This window comes from Primulina tabacum, chromosome 1 (assembly GCF_025594145.1).
Source record: "Primulina tabacum isolate GXHZ01 chromosome 1, ASM2559414v2, whole genome shotgun sequence".
In the NCBI taxonomy this organism is placed as follows: domain Eukaryota; kingdom Viridiplantae; phylum Streptophyta; class Magnoliopsida; order Lamiales; family Gesneriaceae; genus Primulina; species Primulina tabacum.
In genome coordinates this window covers 1,387,786-1,407,830 of record NC_134550.1, presented here as the reverse complement: position 1 = coordinate 1,407,830, position 20,045 = coordinate 1,387,786, and the positions used below count along the sequence as shown (strand labels likewise).

At 39.5% G+C, this 20,045-nt stretch overlaps 1 protein-coding gene and 1 pseudogene across 5 annotated transcripts; both read left to right on the top strand.

Moving 5' to 3' along the window:
• The first annotated feature begins 1,729 nt into the window (after positions 1-1,729).
• On the top strand, positions 1,730-8,486 carry LOC142548491 (uncharacterized). Of its 5 annotated transcripts, none has more exons than XR_012820985.1 (11): positions 1,730-1,894; positions 2,619-4,086; positions 4,448-4,530; positions 4,623-4,750; positions 4,996-5,230; positions 5,359-6,680; positions 6,954-7,002; positions 7,091-7,180; positions 7,261-7,320; positions 7,449-7,556; positions 7,913-8,042. XR_012820985.1 is itself a non-coding variant. In XM_075656959.1 (10 exons), the coding sequence occupies exons 2-10, from the start codon at positions 2,679-2,681 to the stop codon at positions 8,142-8,144; spliced, it is 3,795 nt and encodes a 1,264-aa protein (XP_075513074.1). In that variant the 5' UTR covers positions 1,730-1,894; positions 2,619-2,678; the 3' UTR covers positions 8,145-8,486. The 5 variants fall into 5 exon arrangements, 3 of the variants coding, with proteins under 3 accessions (XP_075513074.1, XP_075512996.1, XP_075513155.1); XR_012820981.1 differs by having other exon boundaries at positions 6,951-7,002; XM_075656959.1 differs by having other exon boundaries at positions 7,091-7,320; positions 7,913-8,486.
• A 1,936-nt stretch (positions 8,487-10,422) lies between these two features.
• LOC142515512 (UDP-glycosyltransferase 83A1-like) lies at positions 10,423-12,462 on the top strand (annotated as a pseudogene).
• The last annotated feature ends 7,583 nt before the right edge of the window (positions 12,463-20,045 follow it).

Genomic DNA, 20,045 nt, shown 5'->3' with positions numbered 1-20,045 from the left:
AACCACGTAGTAATTTGTGACGTTGTACGTTTTTAGTTTAAACGTATAGAAGTGTAGTTTCATGTGAACACAGACTCCTCGTGTTGTGTGCAAGACGAATATCACATATGGGAACGTGTGATGAATTTTGGATCGTTCTGAATGTGTAATAAATAATGGAACTTTTCTAGTCCAATGACATCTAAGGAAAAGGGGAAAGAGGCTTTCGGAAGGCCACTTTGACTGTTAATGTCTACTGAGATGGCCATTAATCGTGAAAGTTTGGTATTCCGATTCTTAGGCCGACTCGAAGAAACAAATGTATTTCATCACATTCAAGGCTCGAAAAGTTTAGAGCAGGTGAACCGTAAAATGACAATGAAGTTTACCATAAGACCTCGTAACACATGTTTTGAAATGGTTTATTAATTTTACATCAAAAAATAAAAGCCATTCTTGATCATTTTCACCTATGTCAAAATGTTTTGCTTGAATTTTATATGAAATACATGTGAGATTTATTGTTATTATGTTTTTTTTAATCCGTAAATCAAAATATTATTACTCTTAACAAAGAGATATAGATAAATTGGACAAATTTAGACAAATACAAAAGTGATAAAAAAAAAAAATCAGTACATGACTAATCAACAGATAACATTGCCTAAAAAAATATTTGTTGGGATACAACGTTCTCTTACATAAAAAAACATGGATTTTAACTCTTTAAACCAGACAATCCGGATCCATCGTATTGTTTTCTAACATTTTTTCTTCTCCAAATAAAGTAGACAGTTGATGAAAACATAGATTTGAATATCCTGATACGGGTGGATATGATGTTAATCTTATAATTGTACTCCTTGTATATCCAATGATTTATGTCAAAAAACGTGAGTAATATCGATACTAACACGACAGACGCATGAATAATTATATCAATTGTTAATATAGCACCTAAAGTAGTTTGAACTCAAGTTCTCATACATATCAAAACATATATTATGGGGAAATGAATTGTGCAAATTCCCAAGATACCAACTGAGGAAAATCGAGCAATTAATTGGCATCCAACCTCTTTGTTGATTTAGTTTCACATCCGGTTCAGTTTTGATTTTGGGCTGGCTTGTGGGTCAACCCAGCAATCATATATACTACGCTAACATGCGAAATTGAAGCATATGTCTCAAACAGTAATATTGATCAAAATAAAAATCAAAATCAAAATATAAAATAAATAAATGGGCAAAAGATAATTTAGTCACGGCATTTAGTGACTCAATAATAGCCCATTTGGATCGGTTTAAAAACAAACCGGAGCCATATTTATAAATTTAATCTTTATATATGTATACATACATATATATAGTATAATGTAATTCCTCTTGCCATATGATTCGTGTAAATTTTAATAAAAATATAATTTTATTTACAAAATATTTTTTTAGCCATTAATAAAATAAAAAATAACAAAATTAGGAACGAAAATAATTTCTAAAGTTTTATTTTCATTATTCTTTCAAGAAAAACGACGCTTGAAAAGAATTGTCCACACCCCAGCGGAGGGATTAGGCATCTATTCTCAATCTCCACCGCCCAAAATGATAAATATCTAAATCAACGCTTGAAATTTCACCTCAATTTTAACGTACAAGCTCCGAAAATCCAAGCCTCTAGCCTCAGGTATTGACCCGAGGCTAAAGGAAATTTTCCAATTCCTTATTTTGCTCCATTTTTATCTGGGAAGAAACTTGTGTTAGGGAAGTACCTTTTTCACTGCTTAGAGAGATCTCTCAGTGAGGGACCTATAAATACGCGCTGTACAGAGGAAGAAAAAAAGGTAGAAAAAAATTTGATCGGGGGAAGTGAATTGACATGTATGATCTTCATTTAGCGAATTACGCCACATTACAGTGTAAGTTTCAAGAAAGTGTTTACACCAGCACTGGATCAACCAGTCTTCATTCTTTGAAGAAGATCACTCTTTTAGACACTTCTACTTGAATTTGCTGCTTTTCTTGTCTGAAAATGGGGTTAAGACTCAAGACCGAAGCTTTTACATTTTTATGCAATGTTTGAGTTTCACTTTGTGTACTTTCAGCTGAGATTATCCGTGATTCGTCTTTTGGTTTGGTGGACGTGGGGTTGAAGTGAATTCAATTGAGGGTTTTTTTTTTGTCTTTTCTGTTTTGTGGAATTTGAGGCCAGTTTGTCGACATGCAAGAGTCATTCAGAGTTTTCCCCCTTTTGTCATGTTTGGTTGGTGGCATCTTGGATTTGGCCCTAAATTCTTGTTTGTGCATGTTCATTTCTTTAGATTTTGAGAAAGATTTTCACTGGGTTCAGTTGAAATTATCTCCACGGCAATTTTGGTGCATTTATATGACCTCTAACTTGGTTGCTATTTGTTAATGGGGATTGTTTTAGTAGTTACTAATCAAATTTTCAGCCTACCTTCTCATTCTTTTCCCTTTTTTCTTTCGTTCTGCTATTTTCAGTTCCAGAAATTTGAATTAGATCCGTATTGCTTGTTAAATGCCGTGCAGCTAGGTCAACTTCTTTTTTGTCTGCAGTATTTTACTGCTGCATTTAAATTGTAGGAGTTTCTTGCCGTGTACTGACATCATAATCTTGAGCAGCTGCAGTAATTCGCTGTATTGTCCTCCTTTGACACAGCAGTCGAGGTATAGTAATGTAAGATGTTTCAGCGGCAAATTATGTTGAAACAGCTGCAGGAACTGCAGAGGAGGGGACAGCTTCAGGAGTTGGGTGATGCAAGATACCAGAATTATATAAATCCGCAGTCACCATTAAAACAAGCTTCAGGTGGTAAGTTTCCACCCACTGCCAATGGGACACCTATTCTTGATTCGTCACAAATGTTTATGGTTGGTAACATGCGAATGATTCAACATGATGGTTCTGGTGTTTTTGCAAGATCACCTAATGGATTGGTTCTTTCGCAAAGTCAGAATCTTGGTGTAGGCCATGTGGACATGTCTCAGCCACAGTTGGACATGTATTTATATGGAGCTCCTGCTACAAATTCTGACAAAAATTTAAATAATTATCCTTACCTCCAGGATTCAACGACCAATCCGTTGTCCAAAAACAATAATATCTCATTAGAAATGTCTGCCTTGCACCCGTCAACCTTCGGCAATGCATTTATGAGCCAACAATGTGATTTCTCCTCTGATCAGATCAGTGCGCCAGATGGGTCATTAGCGCCCAATCAATATTTTCAAGAAAAGAATTTGTTTCAGCAAATTCCTGTTCAAAGTATTAATGGAGGAGATTTAGCTGGTAGCTATCCCGAGCAAGGAAATACAACACCAAGCAATGCATTGACTCTGGAAACCGAGGGGAGGTGTGAAGATGCTGGTTGGTATGGACTTTCTACCAGAAAAGGTTCAAATCTTGGCCAGTCTTCTTTAGATCCTTTGGAACAGAAGATCTTGTACAATGCTGATGACCACAGCTGGGAATCTTCATTTAGCAGAAGTAGCAATATAGGCACCGGAGGCTTTACTGTGGAGAACACTTCTTATATCGATGCATTGTCTTCTACTCAGAGCGGTAGCTGGAGTGCTCTGATGCAGTCTGCTGTGGCTGAAACTTCAAGCAATGATACTGGCATGCAAGAAGAGTGGAGTGCATTGAGTTTCCAGAATCCTGGACCATCAGTTGATAATCAACCAACAAATTTCTTTGATAGTGACAAGCAGCATAATAATTGGGTTGATGCAAACTCACCAAATGTCGTCTCTCCTAGATTTAAACCGGAAAACTTGAATCAGAATTTTGATAGGAACTGCAGTTACCCTGGTTATCAGCAGTCAGATCACCAACATCTCAGACAGCAAGAGGAATTTCACTGTGAGTCTTCGCATACTTCCAATCAGATCTCTTCTACATATACAAGCCAGTTGGCTGATTATAGCTCTCAGCTGAAGCGTCTGACTGGAGTGAGTCATGTGATCCAAACATCTTTACCTTTATCAAATATGTGGCCTGCTCAACATAAGGAGCACGCGACAAGTGATGAACATCAGTCCTACATTCTGTTGCACGCTAAAGACAACCAGGCCAACAACGATTTCTCAGGTAATATGTACCATATTGTCATTCATTGGTTTATAGGTGGTGACTCCTAGCGAGAGTATTGGCTGAGGTTTGGAACTTTGGATCCTTACGTGATTAATTATCAAGAAACCATGTGATGCGGGTGAGAGTATTGGCTGAGGTTTGGAACTTTGGATCTTTACGTGGTTAATTATCAAGAAACCATGTGATGCTTTAATTATTTTGTGGCAAATATAAGAATAGAAATCATATAAAAAAGTCGTAAATCTACCCACCCTTTTCATGACCATAAGTTGTTTATGCTTTAAATGAAGACATTCTGTGAGAGGCAAGATAGCAGTGTCAAAGAAGAAGCCTAATGAGAGGTCTTAATATCCTGCAGGTCAGGATTTGAGAGGCACTTCATGGCTTGATGGGAGTGTATCATATCCCGTGTCTGGCAGTGTTCAAAAGCCATTTGATGATGTAATAATGGAAATTTGGTTCATCAAGCACCGTTCTGGCGGGGATTTATTTCCTGAATGGTATTTTGTAATTCTATTATTCACTTGTTGTAGGTGACCCAGCTCAATATTCCCAGGTATTCAACAGAATCAGAGAAGATGGTTCCTGGACACGATGTTGAGCCCTTATCAGCTTTCCTAAGTTCTCCGGGTTTTTACAGTCAAAGCGCAGCTGCTCAGGGGTGCGTGTCTTCAAGATGTTAGAATTTTTTGCGTTATTTATGCTTGTTATGGTGGAAAAATATCTGAGAACGTAACAAGACAAAAGTATATCTCCTTGAAAGTATAACTCCTGTTTTTAATTATATATAACCTTATTTTAGTTAGATGTTCCTGGTGGACATGTCTGTTTTTACTGTCAGCTTTCGTTCTTCTGATATACATTTTATGATATTTCATTGTAATCTTGGTGATTTCTTTACTGCAGTGAAAATATGCTTGGCCTACTGAATAAGGACGACATATCAGATTATCATACACCTGGAGTACATTTGAACTCGAAAGTCTCAAATCCCAATGAATTGTCATTAACTGAAACTTCTGCTGCAACTTTTTCTATACCGTGCAACACGTCTCCTGTTTCACTAGACTTTGACTTTAGACCCTGCCCCACAGTTCCCTGGAATCCCCAACCATACTCATTTTTCCCATCTTTGTCAATGGTGGGTTAACTACTAGTTATGTCTCAATGGTCCGCCGAGATGCAAACACACATTTCTAATTGATTTCTTAACATATGACCGTAATGCTTTATGTGTTATTATAAATGATGTTAATCTCCTATCTGCAGGGGAACTCGACTGCATCTTCAGTACGTACTGCGAAGGATAATGTAAAAAATCTAAATCCAACACCACCATTACGAAGTAACATGGCTACTAATTTTCCAACTTTAAGTGCTGCTGATGGGCAAGAATATTCCCATGTGAAAATCGCTCGTTCAGATGACCCTGAATTCCCTCTTTTGGACAATGTCCCAATCTCTCAAAGTTTTGTGACATCTACTCCAAAAACATCATACTACTCCTCTAGTTTGTTTCGGCTCCTTGATTCAGTGTCTAGCAGTCAAGAGAACAGCTCAGAGGTTCTAAATGATCAGCCCAACCAAAGTTCTTTTGAACATGAAAACAACAAGCAAGATTCGTTACCATCATCTGAAGATTATGAACAGCAGTTGGAAAAACAGAGTTCCCTCCACCACGGCTTAATTGAGATAAACAACTCAATGCCACTAAGCTGTAGTGTTGGCAAGCAAGAGATTTTGAGAAAGCAGTACTTAGAAGCAGATGCTGTATCTGATCCATTGGTGACTCACACACATCACCAGACCTCTAATCAAGCAACTCATGTGAACAAACAAACACTCGCTGTTCCTGATAGAGATATGAGAGGTCTTGGTTTGAATCAAAATTTCTCCCTGCTGCACCCAATGCATCCTCCAATTAATCCTGACACTGACAATGATTTGAGTTTGCCACTTAAATATGACAACACTTATTATCAGCAGGCGGCGAAAGGTGACGTGAATTTAGTACCGCAGCTTGGTTCATCATTTACCGGGGATACTAAGGGGTGGAACCTCTCACCAGAGGTTCAAGGACATCTGCTAGGCAAAGCTTCATCATCAACTCACCATCAAAATTTCCAACAGATGGAGGCGTTTGGCCAAAATGGTACTCATAGACAACCCACTGGGAGCAATGAAGCTTCTTGTGTAACGTATGGTTCACAGATTAGTTTGCAAATGGCTCCAACCTGGTATAAGAGTTATGAAACCTTTAAGAATGAGCAAAGGTTACCGGTCTGTGGTCCAAGCACAGCATTTAATGTTGGAAAACCACTTACTGGAATGGCTGTTGGAAGTTTGCATGAAAGAAGTTTGATGATGCAAGCAAATTCAGTCAGCCCTAGTCAAGAAACCTATGTGTGGCCATCTACAGATATCAACTTGATTGCGAGAAAACAATTATCATCCACTATTGTGTTGCCATCAGATGTCATTCGTCGAAATTTGTTGGTTTCAATGCCAAAGAAGCGTAAAATTGTTGCATTTGACATGGTGTCATGGCATAAAGAAGTAAATCACGAACAGTCAAGGCTTCAAGATATTAGGTATGTATATCTTGAGCCATTCAAAAATAGATGTCATTTTCTGCTAATTGAATGTCTGTTTAAAGACAAAATTAACTTTGTTCCCCTTGCAAGCGTCGCCCCGCCCACAGCTCTCCAAGGAAAGAAGCAAATGAATATTTTTGGCAGTGTGTTTTGGTTTTAGATAATACATGATAGCCTATTTTTTATTGGCTTTCCCTAATTAACAAATTATTGATTTGAAAGTGACCAATGTTATGCATATTATCTAACATTCTCTTTTTAATATAGCAGCACGGCTGAGTTAGAATGGGCACAAGCTTCAAATAGAAGACTAGAGGAGGTGATATAAGTCAATTATTTTTATAACGCATAACATGTGTTTAGAATTCAAAACCCATCCATAATGACATTTCCTCGAACACCACCAGGTGAAAAACAATGTTGAAATTGTGGAAGATGCATTCCCGTTAGTTCCAGCAAAAAGAAGGCTAATATTTACAACACAGCTAATGCAAAAGGTCTTTAAACCTGCGCCTGCAGCTATTCTCTGTGCAGATGCAAGTTCAAACTATGATTGTGTCGTATATTCTGCTGCCAGATTAGCATTAGGAGATGCATGCGGTTTGATTGGTCAATTATCATCAGAGACCAATGTTGTGTAAGAGTTTCTCTACAAATTTTATGCCTTTGTGTTTTCTTTTCCTCACGAAGACCTAAAATTTTGCTGGCAAAAATATCTCGACGTTTAGTTCTTCAGCACTTATTTTCTTGTTCAACCATGTTCAGGTCACCTGACGAGCAAAAGACATCAAAGAAAACAAATGGTCGTGGTTTCACTAAAGTTGTGGAAGGTTTAATATGTCGAATGAACGAACTTGATCGTGATTTATCAAGGTATGAATCCAATTTTTTTCTACATTTCTATGTTTAGATTGGCATGAACATGTTATTAAGTCATCTTGACTTTGAAACCTGTCGCTGAAGACTAAAAGTGTGTATAATGTTTCCTTATATGTTATCTAATTGCTATCTGATCTTTTGTCTATGAACTTAATTGAAAGAAACTAACCATGTGTACACCCTGGTTACCTGAAAAATGGTTGTGTATGAATGTTCATTTGGTGCAGTCTAAACTTGTAGCTCAAAGAGTTAAAATTCTCTTTTTTGAGCTACATAGTCTTGTAGCTTTAAGTAGTCAATTTTTTTGAATATTCTCTGGGGAAACTAATGTTTGTGCATGTGATATGCAGACTGCACAAAACTTCATTATTTGCGGACATCAAAGTGGAAAACCAAGAATTGGAGAAAATTTCTATAATCAACCGTTTCGCAAAGTTCCACATCAAGGCTCAGTCGAACGCAACTGATCCAGCTACTTCTTCTAGCAAATCAATTGTACAAAGAACAAACATCCAAAGATATGTAATGGCCCTTCCAATGCCTAGAACAGTACCAGATGGCATAGATTGTCTTTCCTTGTGATCTTGGAGACATCAAGCCAAACCCTCCAGTTCCTCATTCCTGTTATGCAGATCAGTGCTTTTCTTGATCCATGTAGGTGGACAGCAGAGCACATTTAGCATCATGCAAGCTAGGTAGCTGATCTTCAAGAAGCAACGGTGTATATAGTATATTGATCTTTGTATATGTGCATGAACTACTAAGGTAGATTTAGAAGCAGACTGCTAACCTTTCTTGAATTTATCAGACGACTTGTATTGAATAGCTATAGTGTTTTCCACGGATATACCTCCATCACCGACTCAATTATAATTTATACATGTATCATGCAACTAATCTTAGATATAAGATTTTGTTATTTCCTCCCTCGTTCTCTCTTTCCATGGGCGATGGAAATGTGATATCTAGCAATCAAGAAAAAACAGATATGCGGACAAGCATCTAGTGCGCGTGTGTGGTTTTTTTTTTTTTTAATACGGACAAGCATCTAGTGTGTGTGTGTGTGGGGTTTTTTTTATATATATATATAAAAAAACCCCTTCTCAGTAAAGCATAATATTTATGATTTATAGATCTTACCGATAAAAATGGCAATTCTTGAAGGGGAAGCAGTCTTGTTTCTTGCAATACCACCATGTTAGATATGACATTGCAGCTGAAAATAAGTACTTTATGAAGGGGGCGATTTATTTAATATTTATTGACTCACTTGTGATAGATATATAAATATCCGTTATACATGTATGAATTAGTGAGATCTTTATGGGGGCCAATTTTAAATATCTGCACACAATTTGAAAATCGTGGTACCTTTTTATTTTTTTTGTTCCCCGACACTGATTCTGCGGGCCCCGAAACTTGGGATAATAACAGTACAAAGACCCGGACACACTTTTATTTGTCCGTGTACAGGTAACAAAAAGATCATTTTTAGTTGGATTCTTATGTACCTTTTTAAATTGTCTACCGGTATTGGTTAGGAACATCGGATTTGGTGGCACGTCAGCAAACAGAAAGATTCACGCTGAACAAACAATATTACATTCCCCACTGTCAACATCCCCACAGGTACAGTACATCAGAACCTGATCAAATCATTTAATGATTCGTATCCATTGGCAGCTGCAGAATTGTAGAAAAAACAAAATCTTGGTCAATTTTGGGCATAACAATAGTTGTTTGTGGGGTTGGTGGGCACCAAAGGCAGTGTCTTTCTTAGACAAAATGTATAATACAAACATATCTATATAGCTTGGTTTGAACTTTCGCAATTAATGGTATTAGGACTTGCATGTTTATGTTTATGTTTTTGTTTTTGTTTTAATTATTGTTACAATATTGGGATGATGAATTATTTTGATTTACGTGGGGTCGGATTCATTCTTATCCATATAAGAAAGATTTATGTCACTTCATTCAAGTCCAAATAGTAGTGATGACTTATATAGCTTTTTGGTTACTAAAATAATAACACTCGGTGATGAGTGCCAAATATTTGTTATTAGTAGTAGTTTGGTAATTTGATTATTTAAGTGATGTGGGCTAATCCTTTTATTTTTATTTTAACTATGTGGGCTAATATTTAGTATTATGATGTAGTTACATACTTTTATCGTCAATTTATTCAAAAGTAATAAATTAAAATCAAATGAGGATATCTTCGAAATTAGAGATTTCAGTTCTGTTTACCTGCAAATCCCCTCATTCTTAAGTAGAAAACTAAACATTTTTTTGGGCATGATGATGCCGGATCCGGCCAACATGAGCTCTATCCCGAATTCCTCCGACATCGAAGTCAGTAAACGGTACTCGAAGGGTTGTATTTCATCAATATTAATACACAGCTATGAATATAAATATAATGATAGAATAAGCACAAGAGATATTAACGTTAATATAATGTCACTCGAATATCAAGAAAGTTCTCCAAATATATGTATATATATTACCTTGTTGTGCTTCTTTAGTTTAAAGTGTTGGCTAAAATGTTCCAAAATTATAATCGATTTTTGGTCCGTATGGTTCTGTTTTGTTGAATAATGAATAGCCCACTTAAATATTAATATATGCATTCACAATTGAAATCAGATTATTTATAAATAAATAGAAATTTCACGTTCATAAAATGATGTAAAAAAGTTTTCTATGAAACCGAAAACCGAAAACCGAACCGAATTTTACGGTGCCGTGGCACATTATTTGCAAGTAACGATGAATAAATTTTATGTGGCTCGTATATTTGCAAGTAACGATGAATACAGCAAAAAGTTAACAAAGTTTGTACTTGAGAGTTTCCGTCACCTAGCTAGCATAGCACATTGTAAGGCATCAACAAATCAAATCGAAGCTTGCATACTTGCATAATGCAAACATGCGAATGAAAACAGAACTGAAGAACTAAGCAACTAACACTTAGTTTACACAAGCAACTGCGACCACGTCAGAAGGAATGGACAAAGATATTATAGCAGACAATACAGATAGGACGCGTTTGATTGCAGTTGAAGCATACACACCGACGAAAAACTTCTTACACGATGCTTCTATAGATTGGAAAACATCTATAAAATTGTTGAGAACTTAGACTTGGAAGCACAAGAAAACAATGGGAAGTCCACATGTCATTGCTATACCTTATCCAGCACAAGGCCATGTGATCCCTTCGATGGAGGATTCGCTTTGGCTGGTAAATAATGGGATCAAAGTCACCTTGTGAACACGGGGTTCAATCACAAGAGGGTTGTCAAATCCTTGCAAGAGTCGGAAAAAAGAGGAATGATAAATATGATGTGTATCCCAGATAGGCTAGAGCCGTGGGAGGATAGAAATGACTTGGGGAAATTAACACTAGGGATTTCCAGGGTCATGCCTGGAGAGCTTGGGGCTCTCATTCAAAAAATAAATGTGTCGGAAGTTGATAAAATCACACGTGTTCTAGCTGATTGGGGAATGTGATGGGCGCTTGAGGTTGAGGAGGCAACGGGATTGAGAAAAAAAAAACATTCTTCTGGTCTGCGGCAGCTGCAGTGTTGGCCTTGCAGTTTAATAGCCAAAAGCTGGTGGATGATGGTGTTATAGACAGTGATGGTTAGTCTTCATCGAGGGAAATTACCTGTTTTCTTTGTCAAGAATGCTACACGAATTAATCTTTTGATTATTTTTGACAGTTTTGTTACTTGTGCAACCTTATTGATGACATACAATGCAGGAAGACCCTTAAAGAATGAGATGGTTGAGCTTTCTCCAACAATACCGCTCATGAATCCTTCGAACTTCATCTGGACCTGCATTGGTGACCAAACCACACAGAAGATTGCTTTCGATGTTCTGGTGAAAAATAACCAAGCAGTCAAATTGGCAGATTGGCTCATATGCAACTCATCTCATGATTTGGAGCCAGGGGCCTTCTCCTTGTTTCAAATATTTCACCAGTAAGCCCTCTTCTAGCAAGAAACCGGCTCGGAAAATCTGTAGGCTATTTCTGGCCAGAAGACTCCGCTTGCGTGACATGGCTTGATCAACAGCCAGCTAATTCTGTCATATATGTTGCGTTCGGAAGTTTCACTGTATTGATCAAACTCAGTTCGAGGAACTCGCTTTGGGTCTTGAACTCACCAATATGCCATTCCTGTGGGTTGTAAGGGAAGATACAGTAGCTGGTGCAGAAAAAGCTTATCAAAAGCTTTCAAAGAGACGGTGCAAGGCCGAGGGCGTACGGTGACATCAGACATGGGCACCTCAACAACAGGTCTCATCCCATCCTCTATCGCCTGCTTCGTCAGCCATTGCGGTAGGAATTCTACTATCGAAGGTTTGAGCAATGGAGTCCCTTTCCTGTGCTGGCCATACTTTGCAGAACAGTTCCTTAACCAGTTCCTCAATGAGAGCTACATTTGTGATATTTGGAAAGTTGGACTAGGTTTTAATAAAGATGAAAATGGAATCATTAAACAGGAAGAAATCAAGAATAAGGTGGAACAACTCCTGACTGGTGGAGGATACAAAGCAAGGGCATTGGAATTCCAAGCTAAGGCGAAAGCTAATGTCGCTGAAGGAGGGTGCTCCCAAAATAATTTCAACAAGTTCGTTGAATGGATCGAGGAAAATTAAGATTATGGTTTACGAAATTAGCATAGATTAAAGTATTTCTTGTTAGATTAATTGACAAGAGTGAAATTTTTACCTATCATTTTGTGGTTTTGTTTTCCGCAGTACTAATCTTGAGCATCATAACTGTTTCTGTGTGCTTCTTTCTGCTAAGGCCATACTGTTGTGTACATAACAGACGCTGCAGCAAATAGAAAATCAGTAGATTTGAACTCGACCGACATATGTGATGAATAAATCCACTTGTCTCAATAAATAATTTCACTTTTAACGTATTTTGTATGTATAAGCCAAAAATCGAAGAACACATGCTTGAAATCGGTATCCAGGGTGTACAAATGTAAGTTAATCGAATAGTAGGCAATAAATACCACCATGACCAACTAAACAAAAAAATACAAGGTTCTGCATTCCGCTGCTCTAGTATCAAATCAAAAGCTCGAGTTCATGAAAAGCAACACAATTGTTAGTTGATATTTTAACAATTGTCGGCAAATAGGAAATGCATTAATGCATTTCCTGTGATGACAAGGCACGTTGAAATTTCGGATGAAGTATTCTGAAATTTCGGATGATGCGTTCAGATGGAACGCGTTTTATACGCGGTTTCACACTTCGAAACTTTACTATAAATAGGTGCATCATTCCTTCATTTCATATCATCCCTTCTTCGAGTTTTCTCTCATCTTATTAGTTCTATAATATTTGTGAGGTATTTGTGCTCTGAGTTGTACACCACAAAATATTATAGTGGAATTCTTTTCATCTTGCCCGTGGTTTTTGCCCTAATAATTTTTAGGGATATTCCACGTAAATCTCGGTGTCCAGTTTATTCTTTATTTTCGGGTTTTATTATCTCAAATTCCGCATGTGGGACCAACAAGTGGTATCAGAGCCTTGGTTTAAAATTTCTTAAAATTCTGAATATGCTCTGTGGTTGCAGCCTAGACTGATCTTCCACGTCAGAAAAGATTTTTTGAGATTTTTTATTAAGGCGAGATTATTTTGTCCAGTCTACTAAAATTGTCGTAGACATAATGGCGGGCAGGTACGAGATAGCAAAGTTCAACGGAAGCAATTTTATGCTGTGAAAAATAAAGATACAAGCAGTTTTAAGATAGGAGAATTGCTTGGCGGCTATTGGAGATAGACCGATGGAGATTACAGATGATGGAAAGTGGAATGAGATGAATGATAATGTTGTTGCCAATTTACACTTGGCTATTGCAGACGAAGTATTGTCAAGTATCTCTGAGATAAAAACAGCAAAAGTTATCTGGGATACTCTGACAAAGATGTACGAGGTCAAGTCACTACACAACATGATTTTCCTAAAGAGAAGGCTTTATACTCTTCGGATGGCGGAATCCTCATCGATGACCGACCATATCAACACATTAAATACTCTATTTGCCCAACTCACTTCCATGGGGCATAAAATAGGGGAAAATGAACGTGCGGAGCTTGTACTTCAAATTATACCAGATTCATATGATCAACTTATCATCAACATAACCAACAATATTCTTATGGGCTTTCTAAAATTCGACGATGCCTTAACTGCGGTTCTCGGAGAAGAAAGCCGGCGCAAGAATAAAGATGATAGGTTGGTAAGATCAAAGCAGGCAGAGGCGTTACTGATGATAAGATGAAGATTTATGGACCGTGATTCAAGTGAGAATCAAAGACGAGGTATATCAAAGTCAAGAAGTAAGAAAAAAATATTTACTGCTTTTTAAATGTGGCGGTAAAGGGCACTTCAAGAAAGAGTGTACGAGTATCGAGAAAAGTTCTCAAGGAAATGTGGCCAGTACTTCAGGCGGTGGTGAAATATTATTCAGCGAAGCAGCAACGGTTACGAAAGGCAGGCACAAATTTTGTGACACATGGATTATGGATTCAGGAGCGACGTGGCACATGACGTCTCGGAGAGATTGGTTTGATCATTATGAACCAGTCTCAGGAGGATCTGTATTCATGAGAAATAATCATGTCTTGGAAATTGCTGGGGTCGGTACTATCAAAATTAAAATGTTTGATGACATCATTTGCACCATACAGGAGATACGACATGTGAAGGGACTGACGAAAAATCTTTTGTCATTGGGGCAATTGGATGATATCGGGTGCAAAACTCGGATCGAGAACGTGATCATGAAAATTGTGAAGGGTGCGCTTGTGGTTATGAAGGCGGAAAAAGTTGCTGCAAATCTGTATGTACTTTTAGGAGAAACACACAAAGAGTCAGAACTAGTTGTTGCATCAATTGGTTCAGGAGAAGAATTAACAGTGTTATGGCATAGAAAGCTCGGGTATATGTCAGAACGAGGGTTGAAAATTCTTTCATAACGGAAGCTGTTGTCGGGACTTACAAAAGTGTCACTACCCTTTTGTGAGCATTGTGTTACCAGTAAACAACACAGATTAAAGTTTGACACTTCTACTGCCAGGAGCAAAAGCATATTGGAGCTGATTCATTCGGATGTTTGGCAAGCACCGGTTGTATCCCTAGGAGGAGCGAGATACTTTGTCTCGTTCATTGATGATTTATCTAGGAGATGTTTGGTGTATCCAATCAAGAAGAAATCAGATGTTTTCTAGATCTTCAAAGATTTCAAAGCACGGGTTGAACTTGATTCAGAAAAGAAGATCAAGTGTTTGAGGACTGACAATGAAGAAGAATATACCAGTGACGAATTTGATGCATTTTGTCAACATGAGGGCATCAAAAGACAATTCACGACGGCTTACACACCTCAACAGAATGGAGTGCCGGAGCAGATGAACAGAACCTTGTTGGACAGAACAAGAGCTATGTTGAGGACTGCAGGTCTAGAAAAGTCATTTTGGGCAGAAGCAGTCAAAATCGCTTGTTATATTATCAATCGTTCTCCTTCAGTGGTGATTGATCTGAAGACTCCGATGGAGATGTGGACTGGGAAGCCGACAGATTATTCTCATTTGCATACATTTGGAAGTCCTGTGTACGTTCTGTACAATGAGCAAGAAAGATCGAAGTTGGATTCAAAATCCAGAAAATGTATCTTCTTGGGTTATGCTGATGGAGTAAAGGAGTTTCGCTTGTGGGATCCTACTGTTCACAAGCTTGTCATCAGCAGGGATGTTATCTTCGAGGAAGATAAAGTAAAGGGAGACAAATGCACACCGAATTCAGAAACTAATATTTTTCAGGTGGAAAATAAGACGGACGAAGGTCAAGTTTCTTGTGAAGCAGTACTAGAGCACGAAGAACAAGAACATGTTGAGTCTGAAGTTTCCAATGTAAGGCAGTCAACTCGAGACAGAAGACCACCAGGTTGGCTTTCAGATTATGTCACTGAAAGCAATATTGCATATTGTCTATTATCAGAGGATGGTGAGCCTTCGAGTTTCCACGAGGCTACTCAAAGTTCGGATGTATCCTTGTGGATGATAGTAATACAAGAAAAATTGGAGACATTAGACAAAAATAAAACTTGTGATCTTGTTACACTACCACGAGGGAGGAAATCCATTGGAAATAGATGGGTCTATAAGATCAAGTGTGATGGCAATAACCAAGTGGAGCGGTATCGTGCTAGATTGGTGATAAAAGGGTATGCTCAGAAAGAAGGCATAGACTTCAATGAGATATTTTCTCCTGTGGTTCGGCTTACAACAGTCAGAGTGGTGCCGGCATTATGTGTGGTGTTTGACCTACATCTAGAACAGCTAGATGTGAAAACGGCATTTCTTCATGGAGATCTTGAAGAAGAAATCTATATGCTCCAGCCAGAAGGTTTTGCGGAAATAGGCAAAGAGAACTTGGTTTGCAGGTTGAAGATATCTCTATATGGTCTCAAACAGGCGCCGAGGTGTTGGTACAAGAGATTTGATTCATATATCATGAGCATTGGATACAACAGATTGAGTGCAGACCCTTGTACATATTTCAAGAGATCTGGTGATGATTATATCATTTTGCTGTTGTATGTGGACGACATGTTGGTAGCAAGCCCCAACAAAGATCAGGTCCAAGGATTGAAGGCACAGTTGGCTAGGGAATTTGATATGAATGACTTGAGACCAGCAAACAAGATTCTAGGGATGCAAGTTCACTGAGACAGAAGTAACAGAAAGATTTGGCTTTCCCAGAAAAATTATTTGAAGAAAATCTTACAACGCTTCAACATGCAAGATAGTAAGCCAATTTCGACCCCTCTTCCTGTTAACTTCAAGTTATCCTCCGAGACGTGTCGTAGCAGTGAAACAGAGAGGATAGAGATGTCTCGAGTACCATATGCATCACCAGTGGGAAGTTTGATGTTCGCCATGATCTGTACAAGACCGGACATTGCTCAAGCAGTGTGAGCAGTTAGTCGGTATATGACGAATCCTGGACGAGAGCATTGGAGCACTGCTAAGAGGATCCTTAGATACATTAAGGGTACCCCGAATGCTGCATTATGTTATGGAGGATCGGATTTTACACTCAGGGGTTATGTCGATTCAGATTATGCAGGTGATCCTGATAAGAGGAAATCTACTACTGGTTATGTGTTTACACTTGCAGGGGGAGCAATAAGCTGGGTTTCAAAACTGTAAACAGTTGTGGCATTATCTTCAACGGAGGCAGAATATATGGCAGCTACTCAAGCTTGCACGGAGGCAATATGGATCAAAAGGCTATTGGAGGAGATCGGGCACAAACAAGAAAATGTTCCTTTGTTTTGTGACAGTCAGAATGCCTTGCACATTGCAAGGAATCCAGCCTTTCATTCCTGGACTAAACACATTGGAGTACAATTTCACTTTGTGCGGGAATTAGTAGAAGAAGGAAGCGTGGATATGCAGAAGATCCATACGAAAGAAAACATAGCTGATTTTCTGACCAAGCCACTGAACTGATAAATTTGAGTGGTGTAGATCTTCAAGTGGCCTAGCGAAAACGTAAGCAACAGGAAATGACAAGATCAAAATAATGTGTGGAGATGTGTTTGATTTTCAATCAAATCTCCAAGTGAGAGAAATGTCAGCAAATAGGCAAATAGGAAATGCATTTCCTGTGATGATAAGGCACGTTGAAATTTCAGATGAAGTATTCCGAAATTTCGGATGATGCGTTCAGACGGAACGCGTTTTATACACGGTTTCACACTTCGAAACTTTACTATAAATAGGTGTCTCATTCCTTCATTTCATATTATCACTTCTTCGAGTTTTTTCTCATCATATTAGTTCTATAATATTTGTGAGGTATTTGTTCTCCTGTATTAAGAGAGTGTGTGTTCTCTTTGGAACCACAGTGAGTGAGTTGTACACCACAAAATATTATAGTAGAATTCTTTTCATCTTGCCCGTGGTTTTTACCCTAATAATTTTTAGGGGTTTTCCAATACGTAAATCTCGGTGTCCAATTTATTCTTTATTTTCGGGTTTTATTATGTCAAATTCCGCACGTGAGATCAACAACAGTATGTATCCGTGACAACTAGTTGAGCTTAAGAGGATCGAAATTATTTAAAAGCTGATGCTTACTAAAATACCCAACAAATGTTTATAAAAATCAAGTAATGGCTCGTGATATATGTACGAACTCAACTTGATTTGCTACTCAAGAGTTGGATAGGATATTTTCTACAAGATTCAAAGGAAGACCTAGTTTTATTCAAAGTTCAAACATTAGGAAAGAAGGGACAAAAACATTCACCAATTACTGCAAAACTCTGTCCCTGCCACGCCACAACATGGCATGTGGACGCCATTACAAGGTGGGGGCCGGAGCTGTCTGTTTCATTCAGATATCATGTGAAAATTACTAATGTCCAAATTCACGGAGCATTTATTGTTTTGGAAAAATTATTAATTTGATTGCAATGCTCTCTACAGGGAGATGCTGCTGTCAAATTGTCGTGAAGAGTGAGTGATACCCCCATAAGGATCCGGGTCGTCTTTAACCCGGTTTATTAAATGGGAAGCCCAGATCATAGCCAGCTTCCCGGGCATTCCATTTCTTCCCGGGCCATCATCATAGCCCGGGCTCTCATGCAAGCTCCCGGGAACTTTCTACTCGGGCTACCTCGAGAAGCGCACCACAACTCGAGTGTATCGGTATGGGCATTCTTATCTGTCAGAACTACAGGGGTTTGGCGTGTCAGAGAAGCTATCAGAGGTAGGGTGGCTTGACAGAAAGTCAACATCAAAGGCTATGAGTGGTAGGTGTACACGAAAGTCGAAGTAATCATGATATTTCCTCCTATAAATAGCAGGTATGTTTCTCATTTAAAGGGGGGGAAAAATCCTGAGCATTGGTACTCACATATATTCGCACATATATCGCCATTTTCTCTCATCTTCAACCTGCTGACTTAAGCATCGGAGTGGCCACGCCGGACACCCCTCCGACGTCCATTCACGAGTTCCTTTTATTGTGTGCAGGTCACGATCGAAGTCATCTACTTTGCTCATTTTCCTAAACAACACTATAAATTATTGATTTGGTCCGTTGGAGCCCCGTACCCGGCTCACCCATTTTAACGGGATCACATCATTGGCGCCGTCCGTGGGAATTTGAGCTCAAGACGTAGATATGGTTTCCATTCAAAAGTAAGTCCGACCAACTCGACACACAGATCTTATATGTGGATTTCATATGGGCTCAAAGCCTAGCAGCTATCCCTGATTGGCATGAAGATCATTTACTATGCACTCAGTAGCATACATCTATATTAGTCACCTAATTTAGCTCAACCAAGAGAAGTTTCACTCTACCGAAAATGAATTCGGATTCAATATTTCCAGGTTAGTGATTTGATTTTTAATAAAACTAGTATAGCAGGAGGAGCAAAAAAGTTGAAAGTCCGGGAGGTATGAGGCCCTGGCACATTATCTTAAGTCCGGGAGACACGAGGCCCCGGCACATTATCTAAGCCCAGGGCACTACACCCTGGCTCGGGGCTCCGCACCTCGACCACTCCCAAGTCCCGGGACATGCTCCCCGGCCCAAGGCTCCGCACCCTTGTTATTCATTAGCCCAGGGCACTACACCCTGGCTCGGGACTCTGCACCTCGACCACTCTCAAGTCCCGGGACATGCTCCCCGGCCCAAGGCTCCGCACCCTGGTTATTCATTAGCCCAGGGCACTACACCCTGGCTCGGGGCTCCGCACCTCGACCACTCTCAAGTCCCGGGACATGCTCCCCGGCCCAAGGCTCCGCACCTTGGTTATTCATAAGCCCAGGGCACTACACCCTGGCTCGGGGCTCCGCACCTCGACCACTCTCAAGTCCCGGGACATGCTCCCCGGCCCAAAGCTCCGCACCTTGGTTATTCATAAGCCCAGGGCACTACACCCTGGCTCGGGGCTCCGCACCTTGACCACTCCCAAGTCCCGGGACATGCTCCCCGGCCCAAGGCTCCGCACCTTGGTTATTAATAAGCCCAGGGCACTACACCCTGGCTCGGGGCTCCGCACCTCGACCACTCTCAAGTCTCGGGACATGCTCCCCGGTCCAAGGCTCCGCACCTTGGTTATTCATAAGCCCAGGGCACTACACCCAGGCTCGGGGCTCCGCACCTCGACCACTCTCAAGTCCCGGGACATGCTCCCCGGCCCAAGGCTCCGCACCTTGGTTATTCATAAGCCCAGGGCACTACACTCTGGCTCGGGGCTCCGCACCTCGACCATTCTCAAGTCCCGGGACATGCTCCCCGGCCCAAGGCTCCGCACCTTGGTTATTCAAAAGCCCAGGGCACTACACCCTGGCTCGGAGCACCACACCTCGACCAATCTAAATCCCGGTATTTGCTTTCTTGCCCGATTTTCCCATTTTGGT